The sequence below is a fragment of the Poeciliopsis prolifica genome, unplaced genomic scaffold (genome assembly GCF_027474105.1).
Source record: "Poeciliopsis prolifica strain line A6 unplaced genomic scaffold, Auburn_PproV2 SCAFFOLD014, whole genome shotgun sequence".
Taxonomy (NCBI): domain Eukaryota; kingdom Metazoa; phylum Chordata; class Actinopteri; order Cyprinodontiformes; family Poeciliidae; genus Poeciliopsis; species Poeciliopsis prolifica.
In genome coordinates this window covers 4,716,760-4,734,986 of record NW_026562389.1, presented here as the reverse complement: position 1 = coordinate 4,734,986, position 18,227 = coordinate 4,716,760, and the positions used below count along the sequence as shown (strand labels likewise).

At 38.2% G+C, this 18,227-nt stretch overlaps 1 protein-coding gene across 4 annotated transcripts; it reads right to left on the bottom strand.

Moving 5' to 3' along the window:
* Nucleotides 1–2,638: 2,638 nt before the first annotated feature.
* plat (plasminogen activator, tissue) lies at nucleotides 2,639–16,862 on the bottom strand. Of its 4 annotated transcripts, none has more exons than XM_055039436.1 (15): nucleotides 16,791–16,862; nucleotides 10,568–10,672; nucleotides 9,862–9,985; nucleotides 9,010–9,144; nucleotides 8,231–8,341; nucleotides 6,659–6,833; nucleotides 5,923–6,014; nucleotides 5,658–5,832; nucleotides 5,482–5,567; nucleotides 5,299–5,364; nucleotides 5,016–5,220; nucleotides 4,768–4,904; nucleotides 4,389–4,529; nucleotides 4,142–4,290; nucleotides 2,639–3,801 (listed from the first exon to the last, which is right to left on the bottom strand). In XM_055039436.1, the coding sequence occupies exons 2-15, from the start codon at nucleotides 10,628–10,630 to the stop codon at nucleotides 3,634–3,636; spliced, it is 1,827 nt and encodes a 608-aa protein (XP_054895411.1). In that variant the 5' UTR covers nucleotides 10,631–10,672; nucleotides 16,791–16,862; the 3' UTR covers nucleotides 2,639–3,633. The 4 variants fall into 4 exon arrangements, with proteins under 4 accessions (XP_054895411.1, XP_054895416.1, XP_054895412.1 ...); XM_055039441.1 differs by having other exon boundaries at nucleotides 9,943–9,985; XM_055039437.1 differs by lacking the exon at nucleotides 16,791–16,862 and adding an exon at nucleotides 12,697–12,753.
* Nucleotides 16,863–18,227: the final 1,365 nt, after the last annotated feature.

Here is an 18,227-nt window from a genome sequence, read left to right as displayed (position 1 = left end):
AAGTGATTCATTTCTCAGAGTCAGGCAGTTTTAAATACGAGGTTTCAGTTTTGCTAGACAGAGTAACTCCTTCCCTTTCAGAAAAGGTGATCAGGTTATGATATTATTAGGTTACACATTTTGGAACTGAAATAAATGTCATTATTTTTGCCACCAACCAGGGTTTCCAACATGAAGAAGTTGTCCATCCATCAAGTTACTCCCGACTATTTACAACAACTTCAGGAGGAAAGTAATTAAATCTACTTTATCATCTTGCGTGGCCTTGATTTTAGATGAGAAATATTTTGCTCATCATACAACACTGGAAGCTCTTTAGAAAAAATTTGTTAGATTTCTGAGAGATCAACACAACAATCCACTTTCTAAAGCAGCTGATTCAGAATCACCTGCCATGTTACAGCAGGTGAGTAAAGAAACATCGTGCAGAAACAGTCCGCTTTACGGCCTGAGAACCTACAACCAAGTGAAATGAGAAATGATTTTCATTTTTTGGTTCCTTCTGTTGGGCTTCATTATTCATGTTGAATCAAGTTCGTTTGTTCAGCATATTTCAGCAATAAGGCAACACTATAATATTGTAATACAGTAACCAATTATGAAACAAGTGATAATATTTAGTCAAATGTAGTCATTGAATACATCAGATATATTAATCCAGTTACTATAAATCAAAGGGGTTTTAGCCTTGATTTAAAGAAACTCAGTGTTTCAACAAGGCAATACACAGATCTTTGTGTCATGAAAACATAAAACCATCAAACAAATGCAATGAAACCAGTAACAGACATTACATTTTGTCAATCATTAAAATCATCAATACACATCAAATATGTTGGTCAATCTTTCACTTATTACGGGTCAAAAGAAAACTGGAGGTTTTGAGTCTAGATTTAAAGAAACTGTGTTTTGGCTATACTGAAGTTGTCTGGAAGTTTGTTCCAGATCTGTGGAGCATAGACACTGAATGCTGCTTCTCCATGTTTGGTTCTGGTACTGGGGATGCAAAGCAGACCAGAACCAGAACCATAAGACCTGAGAGGTCCGGATGGTTCATACAACAACAGCAGATCTTTAATGTATTGTGGTGCCAAGCCATTCAGTGATTTATTAACTAACTTCCTCTGAGCTACAGGGAATCAATGAAGGGACTTCCGGATAAAATTATATGTAATCTAATCCTAATCTGACTGCCTCCATAGAAGAACATCCAAAAAATGTGTCTGCATGTTCGTTTGTCACTTGAAAAGTCTGCCAGTCTGTCCTACTTCTCATAGAAAATGGGACAGACGTGAGAAGTAGGACAGCCTGGCAGACTTTACAAGTTTACAATTATAAATTTTACTATAAAACATTTGTGACTAATTGTCCAGTGATGATCACTGTCAGTATGACTCAGAAGACTCAGTCACACATAACGAGAAGGAGATGAAGACATGTTGAATGACTAGATGATAATTGAGAAAAATTTCCATGACACAGGATAGGCACGTGCAATATTCCAATTAATCTGATGGAAATTTTTCTGACTGTGAATGAAGGAGGTGTGGCAAAAGAATAAAGCTGAAACGAAGCAAGAAAATACAACATTTAAGGCAATTTAATGATTAAATTGATGTAGAGAAGAAACAACAATAATCTGAAAAGAAACAATAATAAAGCAAAGGAGTAAGTGGAGAAAGAGGAATATAGGACGACCAGAGAACAGGCATCTGTGTCAAACATAACAAAAACCAGAGCCAGAAATCGTAGACAGAGTGGAAACAGGAATTAATGATTCACAGGGACCAATATGACAAGATTTAAGTCTCAAAACCTGAAACAGATGTGAAGAACATTTTTAAAGTATTTTCTTTTTTTTTATTTTTATGAAAGAGTCATTTCTTCTGTTGTTCCCAACCAATCAAAAGGCAGAAAATTAATTAAATTCAAATTAAGTAAAATATTATTTTAAGCAGCCGGCAGGGGGCGACATTGATCCTTTGATTGCGCGAAAAGAAACGCAGTAGAAAACTTGATAAAGGTAACTAATATGTAAATCCTCATAAACACCGCCACTGACTTATAAACGTTGACATTAACAGAGTTTAACATCTAAATCTGATGTCCTGAAAAGTGAGTTGTTTCTGCAGTCCCTCTTTTTTTCCTTCTTTTTTGTTTCCTGCCCTGACAACAATCTGAGCTCAGTGAAAATGTCTTCTTGTTACACAAAACGCAGAAACTAATCAAATATAACATTGCTTTGCTCCATTGCACACTGTGTAACGTAATCAACCTCCAGCCTATGGCTATAATAATATATGCATTAACTCTAAAATATTGCCACAGTTTCTCAAACCTCTGGTATAATTCTGGCTGAATAACTAACTAACCATTCATGACACATAATGTGGCTGTAAAGTGGCTGATTTCATCGTCTGCACATTTTCCTTGGGTCTATGTAAGAGTTTTCTTCCTAACTAGTCTTAAATTGCGTGGGACTTTTTTTCCCTATATGAACATCCAGTTATGTTCAAGTTTTAACTGTCTCAAAGTTAATCAAGCTTACAAGTTACACGAAATATAAAAATGCATTATATAAAGTCAAACTTTCGTTTCAAATTCTTACCTTATAAAACCGCTGAACCACTTTCTTTCTCAAAATATTTTATTGAAATAGAAATGTGTTTACATACAAGGTTATAATAACAAGAACAATAAATTAGTGATAACATACAATACCCAAAGTATGATATAAACAAACATTTCTACAAAAACTGTACATAAATATTAATTTAGCGCATCTGAAACTCACAATCGCAGAACAAAGCAAGTTTAAACAGTTCAGCTTTGCAAATCATTATGCAGTTTATGGTACAAAATATTCATATAAAACTAATAGTCATAAAATATGCTTGCTGGGATCAACCCAGCTGTCTTTTGTAATAAAAAAAGAGACTGAGAACAATTTCCGCTCTGATGATTGGATCGAGGATCTCCTGTTTTTTGCCTCCGCATTATCATCTGCCGTTACATAACAAACTAAAATCAGAAAAAATCTGCACAAATAAGCAGAATCTGAACCAGCAGATTATTTATGGGGTTTGGTTGCAGGTCTGGAATCCCTCAAGGGCAAACAATATTTTAAGCTGTCCTATAAATGCCGTCATAAAATAAACCCGCTTTGAGAGTAGCTAAAAGCTCTCTGACGAGGCAGAGGGAATAAAAGCGCTTCAGATCTGCTAACAGCTCCTAATTCATTTCAGTAAAACTGCAATAAAGTAAAGAGAAGCTTGTAAACTTCCTTCTTATTGTTTTTAGATTCACTGAGTTGGCAGGGAAGAAGCTTCATCATCAGGAAACATCAGAAAACATCAGGATTTTTAAACAGAAGGAGGACTTCTGTCCTCCCCAGAAGGAGGACAAAACACTTTTGAAACAGTCTGATCTTAACAGAGAAGACTAGAAACATTGAGGAAATGGAGCTACGCTAAACTCCACAAAACCCTCCAGTGGTTTCTGTCCTGCTGACTTCAAACATCCACCCGTTCTCAAAGCAGAACGCTGTGGATTTCTCCGTCTATCATCAAGATAAACCGCTCGTCCACTGACTTTATGAGTCATTTAACACATTTGTTTTCAGTTTCTCCAACTTTAGACCGGGTTTGCTTTAACTTTGCTGTTGATCCAGTCGATGTAGTGGGTGACGCGTGTGTAGACCCCGGGCTTATCCTTCTGGCCGCACCCGTCGCCCCAGCTGATCACGCCCATCAGAGTCATCCGGTCCTTGGTTCGACACACCAGAGGGCCGCCAGAGTCTCCCTGTGGGGGAAATTAGAGAAAAGCCACATTAATAAATTAAACTTCTTTGATTGAATTACATAAATAAACACACTGTGGTTTATAGTTGTGAAACAGAAGAGTAAAGAAACTTTTAAACAACTTTTACAAACAAAAATCTACAGTATTGTGCTTGCATTTTATAGTCTGCCCACATTACTCAAATAAAAAAAATAATCTAAGCATATTCATGTGTTATAATGTCAAAGCAAATTCAATGAAGACTTTCTTGCAAGACTTAAAAATGGCTGTCCAACTTTTTTTTAAAAAAAACTTCCAAGGGGTAGAATTTGTTTGTAAGGCTGAATTGAGCCGTTCTGACCTTGCAGGCGTCGTCAAGCCCTCGGGTGTCGCCTGCACACAGCATGTTGGAGGTGATGGTCCGTCCAGACAGAACCTCTGGAACACAGCGCTCTTTGGGCCAAAGACGCACGTATCCTCGCTTAACACGCTCTGAGTACTCATCAGAAACTGTGGAGAAAGATTCAAATACCTGGAATTATGCAACAATCCTATACGAATGTTTTTACTAAAGCAACAATGGAGGAGCTGCTGGTGCGTTTTCTTACATTCTGAGTTTTTTCCGTAGCCTGAGATCTCGCACTCAGTCCAGTCGGGCAGCACTAGCTCGCGTTCAGGCAGACACACTGGATGAACCTCCGGAGAGTTCACAGCACATAAACCGATGTCCGTCTGAAGCTTCAAAATAGCTGCCAGAGGAAAGTGACCAGAGGAAAGTCAAGCTAATGCTCAGGGAAGATGTGGGGTGTTTTAAAGTTTTACAAGCCTTCACAGCCCACTTAAAGCTTTCCATATCATCATCACTGAGGAAAAACATTTCAGTCTGCTTTTATTGTTAACTTTAAAGCTTAGTGAAACTCTATTCCCTTCAACTGTTGCTGTAAACAAATTTTCAAAAAAGCTTGTGTAAAGCTAAAGTCTACTCACCAATGTCGTTGTCAAATGTTTCATTGTTAAACTTCTCATGGATCCAGTACTTCTCAACTTTAAAAATCTGCTCGCTGCTGGAGTTCTGCTTCCGGAAAGTTCTTCCCAAAACCACTTCCAACTTGTCAGCTCTGTCACTGAAAAACAATTGTAACCTTCTGTCATGCTGCAGAAAAAAAACATTTTTTTGTTTTTTTTGTGTGTTGTTCTTTTTTATGAGCATGTGTGCAAACAGGTGGAGGACATACTTGATTTCAAAGCAATGTGCTGCAGACAGAACCCAGCAAGAGTCGATGAGGATTCCACCGCAGCGGTGGAAGTGTCTCTTGAGGCGGGCCTGGTAAACGTTGATGACGGCCTGCCATGGCTGCTCCGTGATGTCGCTGTATCTGCCTCCGACCATGCGGAAAGCTTGACGATTCAAGGTGTTGTCCAGTCGCTGGCCACACGTTGCTGCAGAGAGTCAGCGTGACGTTTAAATAAAAATAACACTTAATCCACTGAGGATTTGTTTAAGTTGTCTTAAAGTACCTCCATTGTTGTTATTAGTGGTGGGGGCGCGTATGCCAGGAGTGGTGATGACGGATGGACGTGTCGCTACAATACAGGAAAAAAAAAAAAAAACATACTTAGTACAGGTGTAGAAAGCCTTAAAATTAATTTCTCTTCTATTGCAGGAGAAATCCATGAAAAAGAATCATGAAATTCACTCACAACATTTGGGTATGTCACAAAGCTCCCAGGTCGGCTGCATGTCTTTGTAGGTGTGACACCAAGGAGCCGCATCATCATCTGGGTTCCTGTTGAAAAACGGGGAGAAAAAACAACAGAATTACAATCATCTCTCTACACATCACAGAGTAAAAACAAAATGAAACTGTGATTTTTACCTGCAGAAATTGTGGTTGCTGAGTCCTAGGTTCAAGGCGTTCGATCTCCAGGCATTATTCACCTTACGTCTGATAGCAGGAGAGTCCCACGGCAAACACTTGGAGCCGCTCTTCGTGACAGAAGCTGTGCCTCTATAAGTCTGACCTAAGCCTACCATGCACTCTCTGTTCTTATCTGCTCAAACAAACATAAGAAATGTGCTATTGGCAACCTTCCTACATTTTGTTTTCATCATTTTTGTGTGTTTTTTTGTTGTTGTTTTACCTTCAGGACATTTGGGCACAGAGCATAACTCCCAAGTTAGCTGTGTGCCTTTATAGACGTAACACCATGGTGAGCTGTCGTGGTCAGGATTCCTGTGGTAAAAAATTTATCATTTTAATCCTGTAAACAACCCATAGCTATATAAAACATTATTTTTTTTAATGGATTTTTAATAAATATCAATGTTTGATGGCTTTGCAGTGGAACTGTTTTCAGTTATTTAACTACTTTTATATTTAAGAACTTCTGCTCAACAGAAATGTGTTGTGCTCTTGTGAAAAAGTCCTGGTTTCCTATTTTGATGCATGTTTTATACGCTTAAGTATTTCAGAAGGTCAGACCAAGTTAAATAGTCAAATAAAGCACAAGTTATATACATATGTATATATAAATCTGAGAATGTCTGAACAAAAAGACAACAGTAACTACAAGTCACTCTCCCAAATAAAATGTTAAAAATCAACTTTAACAAAGATTTAGTCCAATCCTAACAGTCAAACAAAACTCTAAATTTACTTTAAATCAAATAGTGACTATGAGTTGCATTTTTATGCAAAAAGTTTAACTACTTTTTGAGAAATAATTTCCTTTCTGATAACAATTCCAATCATTTCAATCAAATTATTAAAACCAAACTCGGGGATAAGAGCTTGATTTCTATACAATAGGATTTATGGAACAGCAAGAAACTTTGCATATGACATTTTCAGCAACTGTTCTGCAGGTTGTGGTTTACCTGCAGAAGTTGTGATTGCCCAAGCCGAGGCTGCTGGCGTCCGTTTTTTGAGCCGTGAACCTTCTTCCTCTGAGAGAAGTTGAGTTCCAGTTGATGCACGCAGCTCCAGTCCGACTGATGCTCCAGGTCCCGCGGTATCCTTCGCCCTGACCCACCGCACATTTCTCATTGGTGTCTGATGGACACAGAAATACAGTCACTAAAATTCATTTGACAAAGTTTTGATTAGTCTAAACTTCCTCCGCTCCGTCTGATAGAACAAAACGTCAACATGCTAAATTTCGAACTGCGCATGTGCCACGGCCATATTAGTTTCGGACAATCATTAGCGGTGAAGCCTGGATAGAGAATAACAAATCAACAAAACTAAGGTAACAACAAAAAATTGTGGTTTTGTTGTTTCCTTATTTTAGCACAGTCTGGGTTTTTCCTGATTACTTACATTCCCTGAGGCCCAATTCAAACACGCCGACCAATCAGCGAACAGCAGGAGAAGTTGTAGACAATTTTCTGCGCTGTTTCATATTGTAGATTTATATTGTAGTTTTAGCAGTGACAGCAGAGGGAGTAAACGAAACCACGCCTGTAAATACTGAATCAACATTAACAACCATCTCGTTCAGCTTTGGCCCTTCTCTCTTAGCAGTGGAGGATGATTGTTTACAATGCGGGCAACTTCCGGTAAGCTCCATAGCGACGTACGACATACGTCACGGCTAAACGTCAGCGATTGGGTAAAATTTTAAACTTCAGCACCATGCAGGAAGCAGTAATTTCTCAATAAGAGAGCCCAAACCAGTTGGAAAAAGGGGCTGGATTTTTCCAGGCTAAATTTGCAGTACCTATTTGGAATATTTTATTTGCGGTACTAGAAATCCTTAAAACAAATTATGAAGGAAAATTTAATTCTTGTATATTGTATAAATCCATAACATACTTAACTAAAGCATTAATATCATAGTTTCCATATTAGTTGTTTAAAGCAGTGACCACACACAAAATATGGCCACATTAACTGGCTGCACATTTGCTAAAAAGCACTTGGCTGGCCTTTGGACAATTATCCGAGGGTGGGGTGTCCCTAAAACCACTGAAACAAAAACATTCAAGTCCTAGAATGTCTTTCCATGGTTTATGATCCATCTTTTTTCTTCTCTTCAAACCACAGGTCTATGACAGCAGCTGTGGAGTCACCCAGCCAGACTGTGACCTTATCAAGAGTCAGAAAAATGTCTTAATGAACGCTGCCTTCAAGATTCAGGGTATCTTTAATATCCTCAATGGGGCAATTTATACTACAGCCAGCAGAATAAGCATTCACCAACAATAAATACAGTAAATAAGATTTTTTTTTAAATCACAACACTCAACTCAAGTGTTAAAAGGACCATTAAAAGCAGAAGAAAATAAATAAGTAAATTTGTTGGTTCTGCAGCTTTTTAAAGCAAGTTTTACGGCTTTTCTCTGAATATTTGTGATTTTGCACGGTTGTTCAGTCACTTTTTTACAGTTTCGTGTGCAATTTTAAAGGTTCAGAATTATGACCCCGATTAGTGTCACGTGTGTACTTACTGATCTCACACTGAGTTCCGCTGAAGCCGGGCGGACACTGACAGATGTAGTCAGACGAGTAGACGGCCTCCTTGCAGGTTCCTCCGTTGTAGCACCGGGACACGTAGCAGTCTGGAAAAAGAAAAGGCAGACAGAGGCGTTTAGTCAGCCCCACGTCATCCAGCTCTTCAGAGCAGCAACAGCTTAAATAATTTTAATCTGAGTGATTTGTCATCGCTGGCCACAGAAAATTAAAAAACTGTGGGTTTAAGTAGTATGCAAATGTCTTCGTTTTTGTGGTTTGACATGGCTCCCTTCCCTGCCAAGGATTTGTTGAAAACAAGTTGTAAGTGTTAACCAATGCTGGTTTTGTTTTATATCAAGACATGTTTGGAAGGGGTTGTATGAAAGATGGAAAATGTGGTTGCAATTTGTCTGAGGGAGGGTTAATCATGCTTTGAAGAATCTCTCAATGGGGGTGAAAATGCGCACAAGGGCTGGTCTGGCAGGAGTATTTTCAAATAATCTCAGACTAAACTGAGAGCAGCGGCTCTTCATGTGGATGCAGTGAAATAACAGGGAAGTGGAAACGTGAGCGGGTCAGGCCAACATAAAATAATCACCTGAGGTCGAAACAGCAAGTTAGAGGTAAAGACTGAGCTATAATAGAAGGCGGGCAGCTTGGAGAGGCTGGCAAGCAGACGGGTGATTATGATGCGACAGAGACAAAGAGAGAGAGAGAGAGGAGGGGTCGGGCAAGTCAGATGGTTCTGATTGTGTTTGTGTTAAATCCGACTCACTGATGACAGGCACAACATGACATTCCTCTCTTCCTCTTGACGCGCAACGGCAAAACTCCACGCGCTGTCCTTTCCAGCGCAGCCAAGTGTCGCCAAAGCTACGCATGGCTGACGTTTCACTATCCACACACAGGACTGAGGAAACACATAAAAACTGTGAGAAAACAGGCAAATCAACAGCACATAAATAAAGCTGTAACTTTCATTAAAATTGTATTTTTTTTTACATATTTGTTAAAACTGTCACTGTAGTATGAGACAGATTATCTGTGAAAAAAAATCAAGCTTTTATACCTTCTCCCAGTGTTCAAAGTGCCATCCAACCAGAGACCGGAGAGTTTTAGCATTCTGAATCAAGCTAGCGTACGTGCTGCTCATTCCCCCCTTTCTCTCTAATACGTTACAGCTTATTCCTGATGGTATTGTGAATACTCAGCCACCAATAAGCAGATTAAAAGTTTTCTTGAATGGTAAGTTGCTTTTCCACCATTAGCACATTTAGCAGTGCATACACAAGAATGATTGACAGCACTAAGACCCTCCTGGCTCTAGTTGGTTGTTTTTGCATTTCTTCAGAGTAGTAGCTCAAGGAGGAAGTGGAGGAGATTGATATTTTCACAGATTATCTGTCTCCTCTTATACTTTCGCGACACTGTGACACTTTTAACAAATATGTAAAAGTCATGTTTATTATTTTTTATAAAAGTTACACACTCCAGCTTAAACATTAGTTCGATTCAGATATAAAAGGAGGATGACTGACAGAAAAGGATTATAAGACAACAACAATGATGGTGGAGGTGACGTTATGATGATATGGAGGAAGATAAAGAAAAACATGATGAGGCTCACAGGATGTTTCAAAGGAAGGTGAAGGTTTCTTCAGCTGAACAATCAAAAGCGTCCGTCTAGCAGGCTGCCAGTTGGGCTCACCTCTGTAAAATCGGGTCCCTCGCTTGCTGCGGCGCAGCGACACCTGCAAATGTCAAGGACACGGCAAACATGCTGGAGGTTTATTTAAGGACCGGAAAGAAATGCTGTGTATTTTGGGTAGACTCTGAACTTTATGAGCTAAAGTTTTCCACCATTAAAAAATAAAAGAATCTATTAATAGTTTAAAGTGAATGTTTTTAAGAGCTTCTACAGAAACTCTGCCCTGAAGTTAAAATGAGGGCAAAAAGTAGATCTTCTACAGTCTGTGGAGAATTTTTCTGCAACCTCAAGTCCAAGAAAGTTTCTCAAAACTCCTAGGATTGAACACAGTGATTTGCAGCCCTCATGAACCCATATTTAAATCAGAAAAGCACACAGAAAACTTATATGTTTAGAAAACTGCATTGTTTTTAAGGAAGAACTAACAAACATTGCTGGTTTGAGGCAGGAATGCAGGGTTGTGCATTTGAAAACATGGCTACATTTCAGAAAGCAGGTTTTATTTATCACAGACGACTGCATGTCCTCCATTACAGATTTTCAAAATTATGGATTATATTTTACTGGTATTATATGTGCCTTATTTAGAAATAATGGGGGTTTGTAACCACCCTGTGATACTTACATTGTCCGCTAGGCAGCAGCAGAGAGCAGAAAGGAGGAAGATTCCTTGATATAAACTCATCATGACTTTTTCAGGTTTTCTGCTGTTTCAGTTTTGCTCAAATTTCTGGAAGACAAACAAGAATTTATGAGAAGAGTTTGCTTTAGATTCATCAAACTAAACCAGATTTTTATTAACATTTTCAACATCTACATCTGAACACTATTAGGGACTTCGAGAATTCATGCTGTTCTTTAATACCATGACAGTACAAAATATTATAAAATATAAGACATGATGTGCATATCCTGCACTATTTCCACAAACGTAGCAATAACATCGCTGCTGACAGGAAACGTCAGGATCTGCAAAAATATTATTACCAGTGAGTTAACTGTCCCTCACCCACATCTTTATCTGCATCTGTATCTTTTCATCACCAATATGTCATCAACTGAGACAATCACAGGAAAAGGTCAATATTGGTCACCTTCTCCCAGCTGAACTGTTCCTGCATTCAGTTCACTTCCTCCCTCAAACACTGAGCAAAACGGGTCGCCAGTGGAGCGGAAGGGCTGTAAACATTTAGTACCAGAGGAAACTCGAAGGCAACTTCCAGTTTTATTCAAGTTCAGAGAAAATTTTAGGAGTCCCTGCAGGACTCACATATTTCAAGTTTTCAGTCCACCTTGAATTCATTTCCCTCTTTTATTTACATTCCCTTTATGAAGACCCCTCCTATGGTTTAATTACATCAGATAGAAAAGACCAATTTGTTTTCCAGAAGGAACAAACAGGAAATGAGTCATTTACTGTTGGTTAAACAAAAAAATACACCAGAACCACCACATCAGACAACTAGAAGTGGAAAACCCTGGAGCTATAAAAGGCTGAATACAATAATGCTTTAATACATTAAAGCAACTAAGAATAAACTACAGGACTGGGATAGACCTATTAACGTTTCCATCTTATGTTGTAAAGAAAAAGAAGTGGTTAGCAAAAGCATTCACACTTCTTGACCTTTTATTTTTTTTTACTGGTAATCCGACACGAAGTATCACGGTACAAATATTCTCCATCCAGCATGATTAAACTTGACCTAGTTTGCAGAAGACGTCTGGACAAAACAATTAGTTTCTAGATGCTCGAAGCTGCTTAGAGATAAGCCTCACAAGACAAGTAGGTGTGTTGGGTCTCTACACGTTTTTGTGCAGTTTCTGGTGTAAATATCTTAGAATATCTCTTATGGCAAGTGTACTAGCCTACAAGTAACTTTTTAACAAAAATATCAGAGCTTGTTTTAAGACAATATTAATCGCTTAATGTGTATTTTAAAAAGAAGTACTAGCAGGTTATTTCACTTGTTACAAGACATTTTCCCATGTTGTAAATGAAATAATCTGCCAGTAGTCGACAAAGTACTTTTTAAATCAATACTAAAGAATTATTTGTTCAAAACAAGCTACTACATCTTGCTGAAAAGTTACCTGTAGTTTTGTTTATTGCTAATTTATAGTATTTTTTTTTTGTTTTTGCACCTCAAAAACATGTCAAAAAGGACTTCTGAATGGTTCCTTGTGGTCTAAGAACTTTTATTCTGCAAAAACGGGAATGAAAACCAAGAGTCTGCTGCCCCACATTCGAGTGTGAGTAAACATGAGTCACGTCAATCAAAGATAAGAGGAGGATGCACCAAAACAGAAAACAACAACGCTGTGTAAGACATAATTAAGAAGTAAGACTGATTCCTAAATAGAAACCGCCAATGTTGTAAAGGGAACTTCCTCCACAGAGCACGTGAGATCAAATAATAACCACCTGAAGCCATGCCAACTGTCCTCCTCTCTGGCTTGTGAGTCACTCTGAGCTCATTAAATACACATGTTGCAAAATGTATGTGAGGTAAAGCAGCTGCCATTGGCAGGCGCTTTCAAATAAACGAGCAAAGTGCTCAGGAACGTGGAGATAATCCTGAAACTGCTGCTCATTTCACGCAGTGTCCAAAAAGCAAACTCCACATGCACGGCTTTTAGCGCATAAACTCACCCCAAACTGCACAGCCCCTGGCAGAAGCTATACGTGCCTCAGTCAAATAAAAACACGTTCACCCCCCGATACAAGAGCGACAAAGACACACAAAGACACACCAGTTTCTTTTTTGTTTCCTTTTGTGCATCTGTTCTGACCCATTCAGCCGCCTCTGCAGCCCTGTCAGCTGAAAACATGTTTCCTGCTCAAACCGCCGTCACTTTTCTGAGTTTAAAAAAATAATAATGCAGCATGCATGCACGAACACACTCATCAGAACACCAGATATGAACACATGTGCCTCCCACCCTGTTACAGGCCTGACATGCAGGGGCCCATTTAGGGGAACATCAGCACTGGAACGGGTCCAAGTTTCTGCAACTTTATTACATATAAGAGGAAAGGAAGCCGCAGTATGCAGACAACCAGGCCTGTCCAATAAGGAATAATTCAATTAATTACATGATAAATTAAAAGTAACTCAATAATGATTGTGCATGATTTATCATCATTTTCTATTTTCTTTTTCTAATTCTACTAAAAACTGGATGATAAAAGTCTTCAGTCTGGTGTTTTGATCTCAAACAACATCAGCACTGGAACGGTGACAATTTTGTTCACACAGACTTCACAATTCATTTTAAACTAGGATAGACAGTAGAGTGCCAATGAAAATTAGTTTCCAAGTCTTGCATCAGATTCTCATTTAAGCTTAGGTCCAAACTTTGACTAGGCCGTTAAAGCCTCTGCTGTCCAGCTGGTAGACGAAGCTCCAACATACCTGAAGTCATTTGAACCGTCTCTCAGGTTCACTGCCAGAGGTGTCCTGCTTTTACCTTAAGTCACATTCTGATTCACTCTTAACAATTAGCTGCTGAGAAGAGCATCCCCACAGCATCACACTGCCATCACCGTGTTTCACTGGGAAGTGTGATTTTTTTCTCTACACTCCTGAATTATTTCAGCAATAGCCTTCACAGAACATCTTTATTAGTATTAATTAATCTCTATGTTCAACTTTGTTGAAAAATGCCAGTTTCCCAGGTTTTTATATTCACAACGCTTCAAAAGAATTATTTTTGTTTCAAATCTTAATTTAAAATTGTTAGCTATAAACTGGATGGATAATTCATCATTACAATATGCAGGCTACTTGTGACCTTAGTTTTATCCAGACTTTCTTTGCTGTTTACGTTTTTTAGAGAAATTTGCCTCTAAGAAAACTAGTTTTAGTCCCCTCACAGTACAAGACTGTGTAACGTGCTGCTTTGAAACAAAAATAGGCAATGTAATTAATCTGGATTCTATAGTAATAACTTAAGATATTTAGATTAATCACATGCATTAACTACAGTCACAGTTTCTATTAAAATCCACATAAATTCACTCTATTTACTAATCAATTGTTCTGAAGGACCTGGATTTTATTTAGGGACGCCGTATAAAAGGGTGATGACTACAAATAAATGCCACACATTTTTCATTGTTGTTTACATTAAAAGAAATTAACTTGTCATAACCCTCCAAAAATGTGCTACTTTGTGTTGGTTTCATAGCACAACATCCAAACTGTTCCAAAATGGGCAAAATTTAAGGTTTCAGAATAATGTTCCAAGTAGATGCCTAAATATTTATTCTAGTCATAAAAAAAAGAAAGTTAACATACAAAACCTCTGGAACAGAGTACGCAGCTTGGAGAGAGCGTGGTTCCTCTTCTTAGTAGGTCAAATAAGAAAAGACAACGTGAAAACATCTTTAGAGAAGCTGAGGTCAGACTCTGACTCATAATAGCCGGTTAAAGATGGAGAACTTAAGCACTGCAAACAAATACAACAGATGCTGGCGATAGGTTCGCGCAAACATGCCTGCGCTCTGCAGTTATGACCAAAGCTGGAAGTACAGTAGATGCCACCAGGTGCGTGACATTTCTGTGTATTTATGGAACCGGTCTTTAGAGCTGACCTCCGTCTTAGCGATGAGAGCATCAGAGAAGATTTGTAATGATGACGATGTGCAGAAAAAGGTTGCGTGTGAAAGACTCCTTTATGACCATAATGCTAAACTGAATGCTTTGGTTGTGAGGAACAGCATTCAACGTGCCTGCTAAAAATTCAAGTGATTGCACCAAGTTATCATTATTTGTTTATTTCTCTTCCTCCCCATCACAACACAATAAACATGCCACAGCAGGCTTGGTTGTCTGAGTCATGTGATTAATGTGTAAACTTATTTTTTCTGACCTGATTTGTTACTTAAGCCTTTTGTGTTAACTTGCATTTTAAATGCTCCACTTTGCCTTCTGTCTATAAAATCTATAATTATTTATCTGGCGTAGTTTATCCAAACTAACTCATTTTGAACAATGGCAACTCTCCTTTTAGTCTACACTTCAACTAATTGGTTTCTTGGTTAAAAAATTGGCACATTCTGAGGATATTTCATTTACCACTTAAGCTTATTTTATTAAAATATATAGAAGCCAATAATAAATTTCTTTTTGAATAAGAAAACAAACTTTATAACACCTATAACTGAATAACATAGTATTCCTTATACGCTTGACAATTTATAGGAAAGGATTATATTCCAGTTAAAAATGCTTCTAACATCTGAAAAGATGAAAAGAACAATGCAGATCTGATGTGTTGACTATTTTTATATGAGCTCGTTTCAAGTTTAAAATATCCTTTCTAATGATTTTAAAAGTGCTAGTTCCTTTGGCACTTTTATGACAAAACATTTCCTAAAGTTATAAGTGAAATAATCTGCTAATAGAACAAGTATTTGTTTCATCAACATGAAGGAATTATTTACTTAAAACTTAAAACAAGCTTCTATGTCTTGTTGAAAAGTTACTTGTAAGTTAGTTTTGTCTTATTTCAAGTCTAATAAGAAATTTACACTAGAAACTAGACAGAAAATAGTAAAATTTTGTGTTTTTGCAGAGTATATTTGTAACTACAGCTCAGTTCTTGTGTAACTTTGTCAAATCAGTTGGTTTTCAATTTAAAGAAAATCATGGTTTAAAAAAAGTTATTTGTCATCCAAGGACCCTAACATTTTTCAATCAATCTACACGTACGAGTTTAACTACATAAATTTTAATGAGAATGTGTTAAACCCTGTGATGTAAAGCACTTATAAAGCTCTATTGTTACTTTGCCTGAGGCTTTTCAGGCTTCAACAAAGCAGCTGTGATCTGGTTTCTGTAAAGTCCTGCTGCAGAACAACCAGCTGCTTTGTTACCTTCCAGCCTCCCACTGTGCAACAACTCTGGGAAATCCTTATCAGGGAGAAACACGAACTGGATGCCTCAGTGGAGGCAGACATACAGGTGTTGATATTAGAAAAGAGCACAAACTGAGGCCACAATGAGTAGTGAAGGAGTTTCAGGGAAAGAAAAGATGAAAGAATGGAGAGTTTGGATATTAAATGCCAGCGGTCAGCAGAAAGACACTGAGTAGTCGTGACTCAGCCCCACTCTGAGGGCTGGAGACACACTGAGGCATTTATGAGATACAGAGAGTCTTTGGATGAAAATAGAGGTCAAACATGAAATGTTTTATTTCTTCAGAACTCGGCAGCCCAGCATTGAAATCCCGGTGCGATTCAGCCTCATCTCCTGGTTAAACAGCTGTGGCTTATTCTGTGAGTCACAAACATCAGCATGAGGCGCAAACCCAGCTGAGAACGTTCACTGAGGTCAGATCATGTACATTAAACAGAGTATCTGACCCGTGAAGAAAGTCTGCAGGAAAGGAGACCAGTCCTGAGCTTAACTCAGATCAAATTGCTCAAAAAAAGTGTGAAATGACCAGATTTACCAGCTTTTATGCATCTGAAAATCACCCAGTTTCTGATCTTTGCACATCTTATGAACCATTAAAAAGCCAATGCCAGAAAACTCCAAAACTGAATTTGAAGATGTGAACAAATTGGCAGAAATCAAAATTTTTTGCTCTGCATTTATCAGCTGAAAGACATTTGTCCTTATTTACATCTTACATGTGTCCGGTAAGTTGTTTTATTTAAGGTGGAAATGCGAGACAATCTAATCTAATGATTCTTTTCAAAATAAAGCAGCAGAGCGCAATGCAGGTGATGAAAACAGAAATACAACTTAACGCTTCCTGCTGAACGTCTCAGATCAACAGGCCTGCAGAAGTCATTGTGCATCGCGATCGTAAATAAGAAGGAAAAGAAACAACCTTACCACCAACCAGGTCTTGAAATTAGCGCTTTCGGAAACAGTTTTGCAGCCGGAGTCCTTCTGCTTCCCCGGCACCGTCCGGACTTTTTATCGGACCACTGCGGTCCCGCCGGAGCCTGATGGGCCGCCCGGTGTGACGTCAGCAGAGGAGCGGCTTATCGGCCGATGATGATGATGAAGGTGATGATGCATCCTTTTGGGTGGGACTCATTTGATTAGTAATTTTATTCTGAGAAATTAAGGAGTATTGAAGAATGTAGTGACATAGTTCCTCTGTTGTTTCTGCTTGTCTTCACTGGAAGTAAATTAACAATTATGATGAAACTAAAATGACAAGACAATCAACATGACTTCAGACCTTTTTTATTAAATTTGTTTAAAAAATTTAATTAAACCCATCCACTTTCAGATCAATTCAAAAACATTTCACAGATTAAATGTTTTAACTCATATTGTTTAAGGTTTTTCACAGAGCTGTTGAGAATAAAGATGGCTGTGGGTAGAATGGCCCTCCTGCAGCAGTTAGTATTACAGCAACTCTGAAAATACCTCTGACTGAAGATACTTTATTGCATGGTAGTCTCATTCATAGGCAGTGATTTATGGCAATGTGCCGTGTATGGAAGTCTTAAGCTTCCTATTAGTAACTTCCTTACAAGCAGGAAATTACACACAACTTCCTGTGTATTAAAAAACCACAGAAAGTTGTGGAAGTTTAAAAAAAACAAAAACTTTCTATTTGTCAGACAACTGCTTTTATGATCTAATCTCAATTTTCTTTCTTGTGTTTATACCAACAGTCAAAAAATAAAAGCTTGAGCAAGAAGCAGGAACCTAACAATGATGAAAACTAAAAAACAGTTTAAACATTTACATTCACCGATCAATCTCAATATTCATTTTGGGCTCAATATTCATTTGGGAACGAATTTGACCCGTTCTTATTGTCATGGTTAAACAATTATAATCATTAATTCTCAAAAATACAAATCAAATAGAATTTTAATTCATAATGAATTTTCATAATTGTTCATATTGACACAGGTTGTTAGCACGGGGCTTTGGAAAGACCATTTCAGGATGTTTCAAAAACCAGTTTTGATGCTCATTTGGGATTTTTGTCAGAAGTAAAAGTTTCAAACTTCTGACCCAAACTGAACTACTCAGACAAAAGGGAACTGGTTTGGAGGAACATACCAAGAACCACCAAGACTGATCAAAATGTAGAAAAGTGTAGAAAACTTCAGGCCCATTTTTCAAGCCTGGAAAATGTAATTAATTCACAGCTTCCATTTTGAAGAATTCAAAGCCGAGCAGGTCTGTCTGGGTGTCTCTGAGTGTCGATTCTTTTGGCACCAGAACTTATTTCTCTCAGCCACAGACCCCCTTTGTTCAACCCAGCCCTTCTTTACCAGTGGCTCCATCTTCACTCACAACCAC